This window comes from Podarcis erhardii (genome assembly GCF_964252035.2).
Source record: "Podarcis erhardii genome assembly, chromosome: 10".
In the NCBI taxonomy this organism is placed as follows: domain Eukaryota; kingdom Metazoa; phylum Chordata; class Lepidosauria; order Squamata; family Lacertidae; genus Podarcis; species Podarcis erhardii.
The window spans coordinates 8,029,760-8,042,554 of NC_138500.1; the positions used below are offsets into that span (position 1 = coordinate 8,029,760).

Genomic DNA, 12,795 nt, shown 5'->3' on the forward strand with positions numbered 1-12,795 from the left:
AGGGCCCTCACTCAGAGGAGAGATGAAATGGAGGTGAATTGAAGCACCTCCCACCGTGGCCGGCGGCCCAAGACTAACGCTGGCCTTCAGGGTACAGGACTCTGAGCCTGGTGAAAAGGGAGGTAAGCCCAGAATGTTCTCCCCTGGGAACTTGCTGAGATGAGCAAGAGGTCTCCTTGTGCACAAGAAATTGCTAGTGGGTTGTGTCCATGGGGATGTCCCCAGTACGTGAAGGCTCTTGTGGCAATCACACAGGGTCCCCGGACGTTTAACGGTCTATTGATCCCTGCGCCACCACTGTGCTCGCTTCCCCGCTGCCACCAACCCGTTACTCTCAGGTAAAACACTGAGTCCAGACAGTTGTTAAAATTGAACCAAATAAACAAGTTTATTTTATAAGCCTTAATAAGTTTATGGTTTCTCAGATAATATTCCTGTCAGTTTCTTAACTTTAGTTTCTTTACCGGCCTATTCCTTCCTAATACCTTCTGACTGATTATATCAACTGCTTGACTGACTCCTCTTAACAGATTCTCTCACTCTCTCCCATCAGACTAGCCCAACCCACAGACATATCTTCTCCATCTCCTCTCTAACTCCAGACTGACTTCTCAGTCACCCTAGTAAAGGTAAAGGGACCCCTGATCATTAGGTCCAGTAGTGACCGACTCTGGGGTTGTGGCACTCATCTCGCTTTATTGGCCGATGGAGCCAGCGTACAGCTTCTGGGTCATGTGGCCAGCATGACTAAGCCGCTTCTGGTGAACCAGAGCAACACGCGGAAACACCGTTTACCTTCCTGCCAGAGTGGTACCTATTTATCTACTTGCACTTTGACATGCTTTCGAACTGCTAGGTTGGCAGGAGCCGGGACCGAGCAACGGGAGCTCACCCCGTCGCAGGGGTTCAAACCGCCGACCTTCTGATCAGCAAGTCCTAGGCTCTGTGGTTTAACCCACAGTGCCACCCGCGTCCCTTCAACCACCCTAACTCTAACTCTAACTCCTCCCCTTGGGTTCCCATTGGTTAGTCATTTTACAATTAGTTAACCCTTTCCTTATGAATCCAGCATGATGTCACACACCTAAGAGGGCAAACACCACGACTCTCCCTCTTCTTCTCAACTGTGACAAGTCTGGCGTGGCCAGGCAGATGCCAGGGCCCACTGCTGCTGATGCCCGTCTCCATTTTTCTTTTTAATTAAACTTTCTCTCTTTTTATGATACGGGACACTGAAGAGAAGCACCAGGTGAGGTGGCTGAATTCACCTCCATTCACCTTAATTCCCCAGTTATGTTTCAGGGCTCTGACAGAGGCCTCAGAGACATTCTGGAGAAACCAGGGACTTTTTGTGCTGGCTTCGTAGAACTCAACAGGGAATGAGATAGGGTCAGAATTAGAATCAGAATTAGTTGGCTCTGCTTGCCAATGGCTCTGGTTCCTCTCATGGGCTCTGGCACCACCTACTGTTAATCTCCCTGCCATCTGCCCTACCGGTCCCAATTCACATCTGTTGCCCCTCCCTCTTTGCCAAAGTGCTTTCCGAGAGAGTAGGGGACTGTGCTGTGCATGTCCCCCACTCTGTTTGCATCACCCAAAAGACAGTGAAAAGTTTTGTGAAGAACGAGCTGCATTTTAGCTCAGTCCTTTGGACAGAACAGAGCAGACATGTCCATTTATCAAACGCAGCACTGTCTAGATGTGAAATAATAATGCTAATAGTTTAGTTTATTCATTCACATTCTGTCTTTGGTGACTCACAGTAGACAAAACAAGAACATCGTGGGGAAAAAAGCCATCCAAATAAATAAATTGCTTCAGACTGAAATATTTCAAGGAGGCAGTGGTTCTAAAAAACAATTTTTCAGTGTCTAAAAGCTGACAGTCTTGGGCCCACAGTCACCTATCTAGGGAGGCTTTTACATAATTTGGGCACCACAACTGAAAAGGCCCTATCCCTCAGTGTCTCTCTCATGCACACTGCTGATGGCAGGGGAACACAGAGAAGGGACTTAGTGATGGGCGGGGGGGGGGGGGAGATATACTTTTACATTGACTCAAGTACAGTATATTACATGTTCAGGAGAGGTTTATTTGAGAGGTGGCTTATTGATTATGGACATGCCAAACATTAGACATATGCGCAGTGCCTTCTTGGTGGTGGCTCCCCGGTTATAGGACACTTTGTCCAGAGAGGCTCACCTGTTGCTTATGCTTTGGCTACAAGTGATAGCCCAAAAATAAAAGAAGAAATTTTCTGTGCTAGGTGAAGACATTATTATTATTATTATTATTATTATTATTATTATTATTATTATTATTTCCCTAGAACTTTGAACAACTAGGGTTTTAAAAAATGCTTTTCGGTTTTTGAACTATTTTGTTTTCCTCGCTGGCTGGGTTATGGCTCTGTTTTCATGTTGCCTTATGATGGTTATATGCTGGCTGCTGTGGTCGGTCCCTTTCTGCATAGGTTGATTCAGCTTTGTGGTTTGCACAGTTGTGAGCCACCCAGAGGACGTTGTTGATTGGCTGGCATACGGTGAGGATGTGGAGAGGAAGGTCCTCTGTACTGCGGCTTCTAACTTAGGTGTTTCCAGGAAAGCAATGACCTACTTGAACTTTCTCCCTGTGTGAGTCCATGTGTGTGCAATCTATACAGTGTGCCGAAAAGGATCAGCAACGCTCCAGCCCTTTCATTTACACAGAGGCCTTGCTTTGACCTAATTTTGCATCTCGGTTGGGTGTCCGGCTTAACAAAGGGGTCACTGGGCGATGCTTTCCTTGGATTACAACCTACATCTTTGCCAATAGCAGAGCTTCCCAGGTGTCCTGCTGGCCGCCTCTCCAGCTGCTGCCTTGTGCTGGGATTACAATGAGATGTGTGTGCTGCTGATATGGATTTTTAAAACATTGACTTGCTTTCAGTGTGGTGTAGTGGTTCAGAGCGGTGGACTCGTAATCTGGTGAACCGGGTTCGCGTCTCCGCTCCTCCACATGCAGCTGCTGGGTGACCTTGGGCCAGTCACACTTCTCTGAAGTCTCTCAGCCCCACTCACCTCACAGAGTGTTTGTTGTGGGGGAGGAAGGGAAAGGAGAATGTTAGCCGCTTTGAGACTCCTTCGGGTAGTGATAAAGCTGGGTATCAAATCCAAACTCTTCTTCTTCTTCTTCTTGGCCACCTGAAAAAGCCCCCACCACTGTGGGGTGCCCCCTACCACCCAGGAGTGGGTGGCAAGTTCTCCTCCCTCTCTCATAACACTGGAACTTCCAGGTCAAATTAAAGGAGGTACTTCTTCATGCAGCATTTCGCCAAATGGTGGGACTCACTGCCACAAGAAGCAGTGGTGGCCACCATCTTGGAAGGCTTTAAAAGAGCATGGCTTTGGGGTAGAGGTATCAATGGCCACTAGCCAAGACAATTATGCTTTGCCTCCATAGTCAGAGACACTAAATGCTTCTGAATACCAGCTGCTGGAAACCCCTGGAAGGGAGTGTGTTGGTGTGCTTCTGTGGATTTTGGCTTTTGATTTTGACCCAACTTAAGCGGTGGACTCGTAATGTGGTGAACCGTGTTCACGTCTCCGCTCCTCCACATGCAGCTGCTGGGTGACCTTGGGCCAGTCACACTTCTCTGAAGTCTCTCAGCCCCACTCACCTCACAGAGTGTTTGTTGTGCGGGAGGAAGGGAAAGGAGAATGTTAGCTGCTTGGAGACTCCTGAAGGGGAGTGAAAGGCGGGATATCAAATATGTGAGGCATTCCTCTTCCTCTTCTTCTTTTTCTTCTTTAGTTGTGGAGAAAGAAGTTGCCCAGCAAGCCTGGCTGTGTGTTGGTGGGATCAGCAACACTGAGCGCTAGATGATACCTTGAGACACCCCAAGGCCCCTCCATTCTGGTGCATTATGGAGGATTTGCACTCATGACAGAATCAGGCTGGTTCTGTGCAACCACGATTTTCACACGAGTCTGTGCCTGGAAAAGATTTAAGGCCAACATACTGCTTTCATTTCTATTCATTGCATGCCCCAGAGCTTCTTGCAAAAAAGCCTGCAACTTTATACACCACAATTTCTTTTTGGTGTGCTTTTGTGTTCTTTGCCTTGCTTCTGTTGTGTGATTAGTGCAAAAATACCCCCCCCCCCAAGCAAGGGACGCGGGTGGCGCTGTGGTCTAAACCACTGAGCCTAGGGGTTGCCGATTGGAAGGTTCGAATCCCCATGACGGGGTGAGCTCCCATTGCTCGGTCCCTGCTCCTGCCAACCTAGCAGTTCAAAAGCATGTCAAAGTGCAAGTAGATAAATAGGTACCGCTCTGGTGGGAAGGTAAACGGTGTTTCCGTGCGCTGCTCTGGTTCGCCAGAAGCAGCTTGGTCATGCTGGCCACATGACCCAGAAGCTGTACACAGGCTCCCTTGGCCAATAAAGCAAGATGAGCGCCCCAACCCCAGAGTCTTCCACGACTGGACCTCATGGTTAGGGGTCCCTTTTCCTTTTATATACAAACTACCTACAAAAACATGTACATTGGAAGTTATTTCACTAAAATCAGGTTAAATTCTTAACCTGAAGCACCACTTTAGCTAATGGGGCCTCCTGCTGCTGCCACGCCACTGGAGCACAATTTCTGTTCTCATCCTGAAGCAAAGTTCTTAACCTGAAGCACTATTTCTGGGTTAGCGGAGTCTGTAACCTGAAGCGTATGTAACCTGAGGTACCACTTTACCTTATTTATTCAAAAGTACAGCCGGTTACATCTTGTGTGTTTATTACTTAGGCAAACTTGGCCCTCCAGATGTTTTGGAACTACAACTCCCTAACAGGACCGGTGGTCAGGGATGATGGGTACTGTAGTCTTCAAACATCTGGAGGGCCAAGTTTGCCTATGCCTGCTATAAAGGCTTCCTCCTCATAGCAGCAGCTGCAAATTCTAGCCCAGACATTACCTGGGATTTGGGGGGAGAACCCTGAATCTTCCTTGGCAGCGATCTTCACTTTGCAGACTTTGCACATCACCCTTGCAGCTGCCTCCTGCAAGCGAAGACACAGCCTGAGTTTTATTGCCAATTGATTGGCTGTTAGCAGACATTAGACAAATTAGAGCAGCCCATTAAGCCTGGACGGAGGAGCGTAAATGAGGGAAAGATGGTGCGTCGTTTCCAATGACCCCCCCTCCCCTTGCCTCCTGATGGTTGCCTGCCCTCCCTGATCAGCAGGATCAATAAAGCGACATCATGTAGCCCAAATCAATGGAACAGCTGGAATGCCTCACATATATAACGGCCTCGGTGTTAGATCATATGCTCAGGACCTGCTTCCTCTCACCACCTTGGGAATGGCAACCAACAAAGAGTTACTGCCCGTCCTTTGGGGGACATTAGATTCATAAACTAGGGGAGGGAAACCGATATTGGAAAAGCAATAAGGCATTAGGGAGGCATCTCTTCAGTCGTAATGCTCTGGCCGGCTTGCGCTCAGGGCAGCCTGGATTGATGCGCTGAGCACCAGGACTAGTTGCGCCTTGTCAAAACGGAACTTTCTTTTTTCCTTTTAAAAATCATTTTTATTAAGTTTGCCATTCTAAACAATCCAGTCAAATCACATTAAATCTTCCATATACGTATCAAATAATGCAAATATTCTGCCAAATTAAATTTTTTTTTGGTTGGGACTTCCTATGCTTCAAGTTCAGAGGGGGGGGGGGGGCTCTGATCATCTCATATCTCTACTGCTTTTGATAGTCATTTCTAATAGTTCCTCTAAATCTTCCTGTTATTAACCTTCTTTCTTTCATGACCTGTGAGTTGTTTCCACAAGCGAGTTGGAAGTAAAATGATGTGTGTCGAAATGGAGCTTTCAGCCGCTTTAATCCGATAGTTTCTAATGAGATTAATTTATGAAAGGTCCGTGGGAAGGGAATAAGGCCTGGGGTTTTGAGATGGGGAGGTACGCCCAATGGGCAGGGTTGCCAGGCTTTTGGCATGGACCCTGTTTACCTTGTTTATTCATTTGAGATACTTAAAGTCCCATCCCACTTCATTTCAGCAGTGGGAGAGCTGCGAAGTGGAGTTTGCTCCATCAGATTTGCTGGGAGAAGACAGCTCCATCAGGGACCTCCTGGCCCTGAAATATGCCAGCTGGCCATTTCTCTACAAATCTATGATTCTATGATGGTTTAGACATCGGTGCCTGAGTTTCCATTTTCCTCTCCCCTCCCTGCCCCTTTTGCCTTGTGTGTCATGCTTTATTAGATTCTTAAACCTGCGGGTTGGGATGGTCTAGTTTTGATCATATGTAATCTGCTGAGACAAGCAAAGATATCACCTTGCCAACAAAGGTCCGTATAGTTAAAGCCATGGTTTTCCCAGTAGTGATGTATGGAAGTGAGAGCTGGACCATAAAGAAGGCTGGTCACCGAAGAATGGGTGCTTTTGAATTATGGTGCTGGAGGAGACTCTAGAGAGTCCCAGGGACAGAGGACAAGATGGTTGGACAGTGTTCTCAAAGCTACCAACATGAGTCTGACCAAACTGCGGGAGGCAGTGGAAGACAGGAGTGCCTGGCGTGCTCTGGTCCATGGGGTCATGAAGAACCGGACACGACTAAATGACTAAACAACAACAATCTGCTGGGGGAGCCTTTATGGCTGTAGAGCAGGGTAAAAATGTTCTAAACCAGCGGTTCTCAAACTTTTTCTTTTCTTTTCTGGGCCACGCTTTTAGAATGAAAATTTGCATGCGCCACGCCGAATTCTTTATCGGTAAGAAATACGTTGGAAAACAAACATAAACAACTCCCAGCAGTGTTCTCCACATGAGTTTCTGCTCTTTTTCTTCATCAGCACATGAAAAAAAACCCACCAGCATGTTAATGCACCTCTCTAATAACGTGCCCCATTTTTAAATGTATTTCCCCTTGACTAATATACATATTTTTACAGCTTTCCCTAATACACTCATACCTCAGGTTGAAGGAGCTTTGGGATGAATATTTTCAGGTTGCGCTCTGTGGCGATCTGGAAGTAACGGACCGCATTTTGCCGCTCGCGCATGCACAGATACTTAAAATGACGTCACGCACATGAGCGGAAGCGACGAAATGCGACCCGCACACGCGTAGGTGTGCGGTCGCATCTTACGTTTACTTCAGGATGCGAACGGGGCTCTGTTCGTATCCAGAGGTACCACTGTATACTGCACTGGCATATTATTTTCACAAATACATGCATTTATTTATTTATTTTACTACGCTGCAAAAATTCAGAGAAGCACACGTTTTGAAAGGATGGCTGTGTTTTGGTCCGCGTGTTGCATCGGGAAGCGTGACTTCGCTCGCTCTGACTTTTACATGGAAACTGAATCGGGATATCTCCCCTGCCCCATCTACAGTATAGCTGCAGCCTTCGTTCTCCCTGGCCATTGGCCATGATGACAGCAGATGGTGGCTGCTGCGGTCTCAAGCTCTAGGAAGTCTGCCCCCAAAGGATTGCCCCTATTACCCCTGAGCTCCTGGAATTTTTCCTGCCTTTATGTTGTGCTGCCTGCCATCAGCTTAGCCTAGCCTAGCGAGGAATATCCTTTGTCCAGGCTAGAGTGGGGTGGAGAGCAAAGGCGCCTACACCTTTAAAGATTAATAGTATTGTTTGCTCATTAAGGAGATCATTCAGGGCCAGGTTGAAGCTGGAAGCCTTGATCGCAAGCATCTGTTTGCTACTGGGAGAGGATATTAATTGCCTTGATACTTCAGTGAGTCTAAATACGACCGCCAGCCCCAGATAGCATACGAACAAACAAACAAACAAGCAAACAAACAGATGCCAGCAGGGTCCCTCTGATGGCTGACCTTTGCAGAGAGCTGTGGGGCTATTTTTAATAGCAACCTTGCTGGCAGAATAGAACTGCATGGCGGGAAGGCTCTGGGGAGATGGAATTAATGTCATTACATCAGGGTCCTTCAGGGCTGCCAGATTGGCTATGGGGCGGGACTTTGAAAGTGGAAACTGGTTGCAGGGTGGATTTGATTTAAATCAAATTGATTTAAATCATGGTTTAAATCACTAGTCAGTAAGACTTGATTTAAATCTTTCTTTCTTTCTTTCTTTTACAGAAAGACTCATTCTTGCTGGTATAATCTTAATATTTACAGCCGTATGAAGGTTTCATTTTTGGAATAATAAATTTTCAGAGTAGTTTTATTATCATAAATACATAGGCAGATGTTTGTGATATTATGGTGAGGTTTAATAAGTTAACTGCTTATATTTGGAGAACTTTTCTGCTGTACATTGGAAGGAGGAAAATAATCATTACCTTAATAACCATTTAAACTATTAAACATGACACAATTATTAAGGTTAATGGGCTAAATAAGGCCACAACTTTATTGGTTACAGGTGATGAGCGGTATTGGCTTAGGCACTGGTCCTAACTTAATGCAAGTTTTGCCCTTTATATGGTTGTAACGAGTGCAGAGAGAATAATTGGGTGCACTCTTCCCACCTTGGATCAAATCTATGCTTCCAGGTGCCATAAGAAAGCTGCAGAGATAGCGCAGGATAGTGCACACACCGGAAATGAACTCTTTCCGCTTCTGCCTTCTGGAAGAAGGTACAGGGTTATAAAGACTAGGACTAGCTGCCTGAGAAACACTTTCTATCTGGTTTTAAATGCAGTGTAATGAGTCTCTATGTGAGTATATTGTATTCAGTTATGGGGTATCAGAGTTTTTAAGGGCTAACCAAGCTAGGAAAGTTGAGATAGCAGGCTTGTTGGTTTTTGAATGTCTGATGTAGATTTTTTCAATTTCGTTGTTCTGTATGGGACAATGACAATAAAGATTATCGTATCGTATTGTTCCTTTGCCTTATGTCTCCCTTTTTTGGTTTTCGCAGATCCGTGTTGATGGACCCATCAGAGGCGCCCTCGAGTATGAGATTGTTCAGGTGGTGGATACCGGTCCAATCTTGCGGGACATGGCTTTTTCCGTGGATCACAAGCATCTGTACCTCATGTCTGATAAGCAGGTGAGTGGCGTGGCTAGCGTGCGCTGCCATCCTTTAACCCCAGGAATAATTGTGTGCTTGTTTTTCTGCTCCAATCAGAGAGTCTTGTGGACAGGCACAGCCTCTTCTGTTTAACAAACTCTGGATCATGTTTCACAGTGGGACTTGTTTTGTTCTCACCTTAAAGAGGCAACAAAGAACCAGCACTGCTACTGAGGTGCCACATAATACCCGTTCTGCTTCTGTACAAAATCGGTCTTTGGAACTCCCTGCCTATTGATATCAGGTAGGCACCTTCACTGGACTCTTCTTGGTGCCTGCCAAAAACATTTTTATTTAGGCAGGCCTACCCAGATACTTAGGGGACACAGGTGGCGCTGTGGGTTAAACCACAGAGCCTAGGACTTGCCGATCAGAAGGTTGGCGGTTTGAATCCCCGCAACAGGGTGAGCTCCTGTTGCTCGGTCCCTGCTCCTGCCCACCTAGCAGTTCGAAAGCACGTCAAAGTGCAAGTAGATAAATAGGTACCGCTCCAGCGGGAAGGTAAACGGTCTTTGCATGTGCTGCTCTGGTTCACCAGAAGCGGCTTAGTCATGCTGGCCACATGACCCGGAAGCTGTACGCCGGCTCCCTCGACCAATAAAGTGAGATGAGCGCCGCAACCCCAGAGTCGGCCATGACTGGACCTAATGGTCAGGGGTCCCTTTACCTTTGCTTACCCAGATACTTAGAATGCTAATGCGCCTTTAGTTTATTCCTCACTTTAGGTTTTTTTTTAAGTGTTTTAATTGTTTTTACTCACAATTTTATTATTTTCACAAACAACTTTGAGGGGTTCCCCCCCCCCATTCAAGTGGTATATAAATGTCATTAAATGAATGAATGGCCGATGTGGAGGTGTTCAGCAGGTACCAAGAAGAGTACAGTGAAACTGCCTCCATGGTGTCAATGGGCAGGGAGTTCCAAGGTTTAGGTGCTGCCACACACAAAGACTGATTTCTTGCAAATGCAGAACATGTATTATGTGGTGCCTTGAACAGTGCCAGTTCTGTGGATCATAGTGGTCTTCAGTTTAGCTCTTTACACACCAGTGACAATTTAAAGAAATAAAAGCCTTGTGGAAACTCATCAGCATTTTAGTGGATAAATAAAATAACAGCTTCAACTTCGATTTATGGTTACTTCTTCTTGCTATTTTGTGTCGGTACTAAAGCTTATGGTGAAAAGTGCTGTGATTTGCCATCTTGTCACAACTATCAAACTTTTATTTTCAACTTTTCGGGGCCAAGGAAGCCCAGCCTGAAATGTGGTGTCCATCTGAGCAGCCTGCTGTTATGTGTGTTTACTTGGTAGTGCTCCCACTCTGTTTCACGGGACTTACTCCTAGGTAGGAGCAGGTGGGGCTCATCAACCTGGGAAGGAAGGAAAACTCTGATCCTAAACCTCCACTGGCTTGGGGCTATAATCATTTATGAGGAAGCATATGGGAGTAAACTCAAAATGAAAACCAGTACCGGCTGCCCTGTGGAACATATTTGGGAGAAGAAAAAGCTAAGGATTAAACCCTATGCAAACCCAGAGAAGAGTCCCTAAGACAGTTGGAGGGTGCCTTTGTATGCCTCCTTCTGACAATTTCTGCAGCCAAGCTGATGCCAAATGCCTTGCTCTGCTTTCCTTTGGACCACACAAGCGAGGCCGAGAGTGCGGTCTTGTCATCTGGGCAGCCTAGGACCTCCATATGCACTGCTCAGGCCTGCAGCCCCTGGCACGTCATTCCAGTGTTGCTAACGCAGTAAAAGCAACATGGGAGGCGGCAGTTATGAGTTACTGACCTCTGCAGCCACAGCGGGCGCTGTGATTCTGCAGTGGTTTGACTTCACCTCTAGAGGCGCACTCCATTGTCTCTAGAGACAGAGGGATGCCAGCAACTCGCAGGTAGGGTGCACAGAATTGCAGCAAACATTTTGGGCCATGTACGCTCATCCTCTCCCTGTGGATCTCCTTCGCTCTCTCTCTCGTTCTCCTCTTTTAAATAGTCCAGAACAAATGAAATGGAACGGGTGTAATTAATGCTGTCAATGTTGCATGTTGCAAACGAGAGTCAGTGATATGATCCCAAGCCCACCAGTTGAAGACCAAAGTTCTACAGCTGTGGTTCAGAAACTGGATGGTACCACACCCTGTGGTTGGTGATATCACATTGGGTGGGGTGCTAAGAGGCACTGAGGTAGCAGGGGCCGCTGGAGGCATAAATGACTTTCAGACTTTGCAAACCTGGTATTCTTTGTAAATCTGCTTCATCCGTTCTGTGGAATGAATCAAATAGTTTTAATTGGGTTTTGAACAAATGTGCAATTAACTGCTACTGCTTTGAATTTTACGATGGTGTTGTTTTCCTTAGTGCGCCATGCAAACCATTGTTCTGAGTAATAGGGTAAGAGGACACTAGGGATGAGTTCAGTGCTGGATTTACGTACAAGCTAAACAAGCTATAGCTTAGGGCCCCACTCTCTTGGGGGCCCCCTTAAAAATCTAAAAGTATTTCACTATTAATATACTTCTTAATTGTATTTCAGTTCAACAATTACTTTGATAAAATACATATTTTGTTATGTGCAAATGGCTTGAGATACCTATTAGGTCCATAAATTACCATGTAGCATATATTCAACACAAAAAAACAGCGACAACATGTTGTTGACAAAAGACAGCTGGACATATAAAGGGCATCATTACCTTCAGTAGCTTAGGGCCTCATCAAACCTAAATCCGACCCTAGGTGAGTTTTTGGAACCAACGGGGAAGTGGCCTGAAAAGATTTGGGAACCACTGGGCAAGAAGATTTGTGTTTGTCCCGTGGGTACCTACCATGTTCTTTCGAGGGTGCCTGTTATTACCTCATCCTTCTCCACTGACATGAATATTCATATACCAAATATGAGCTGTATAGGAAAGAGAGGTGCCATTTTATCCATTCATCTTCATTAGCTACTAAGCCATAAGCTATAACTCATGAGCTGTGAGGGCAGCGGCGACAAAGGACAGATTGCTGCTGCTTCTTCTTCTACCTTTCTCTCTCTCTTTTTTGGCCCATGTTTTGCATAAATGACAATCTTATCACTGCTACTTTCTGCTTCCTGTCACTCGCTATCAATCCTCCTTTTCTTATCTGAGCTTTAGATGGGGGTCTTGAGGATAAACAAGATGAGATTCCGACACAACCATTTGTTAAAACCCAGGTTTTCACCAACTGCAATATAAAGTTTGTCAGATTTTTTTGAGCAATCTGGGTGCATGAATGTTGTTGTTGTTTAGTTGTGTCTGACTCTTCGTGACCCCCTGGACCAGAGCACACCAGGCACTCCTGTCTTCCACTGCCTCCTGCAGTTTGGTCAAACTCATGCTGGTAGCTTGGAGAACACTGTCCAACCATCTCGTCCTCTGTCGTCTCCTTCTCCTTGTGCCCTAGCATCTGCCTGCATGCAGAAGGTCCCGGGTTCAGCCCACCAGCACCTTCAGGTAGGGCTGGGAGAGACTGCCAGTCAGTGTAGACAATACAGACTTTGATGGACCAATGGCCTGAGTGTGTCCACAGGTCTACTCTGTAGGGCAAAGGAAAAGTGCACTATTCAGGGGGATTGCTCAGTCATATAAGGATCCGTAGATAGGGATCCTAGGAATTTTGGCCGTTTCACATCAGGGAAAGATTTGCTGAAGTCATGCATCACCAGCAATGGTGTTTTGTGTTGGGCTTGGACCAGTCAACCCTTCCTATGTACATAGATTTATTAAGGGC

At 46.2% G+C, this 12,795-nt stretch overlaps 1 protein-coding gene across 4 annotated transcripts in view; it reads left to right on the top strand.

The window, feature by feature from the left end:
• The window catches only part of PLXNA4 (plexin A4), a 621,967-nt gene that overhangs the window by 327,666 nt on the left and 281,506 nt on the right, over positions 1-12,795 (top strand). For 3 of the 4 annotated variants that reach the window (XM_081879604.1, XM_081879605.1, XM_081879606.1), the window contains one exon: positions 8,889-9,020. In XM_081879604.1, coding sequence (XP_081735730.1) covers positions 8,889-9,020 — 132 coding nt within the window. Of the gene's footprint in view, positions 1-2,500; positions 2,634-8,888; positions 9,021-12,795 lie in introns of those variants that run through there. The other variant, XM_081879607.1, reaches the window with a different exon arrangement.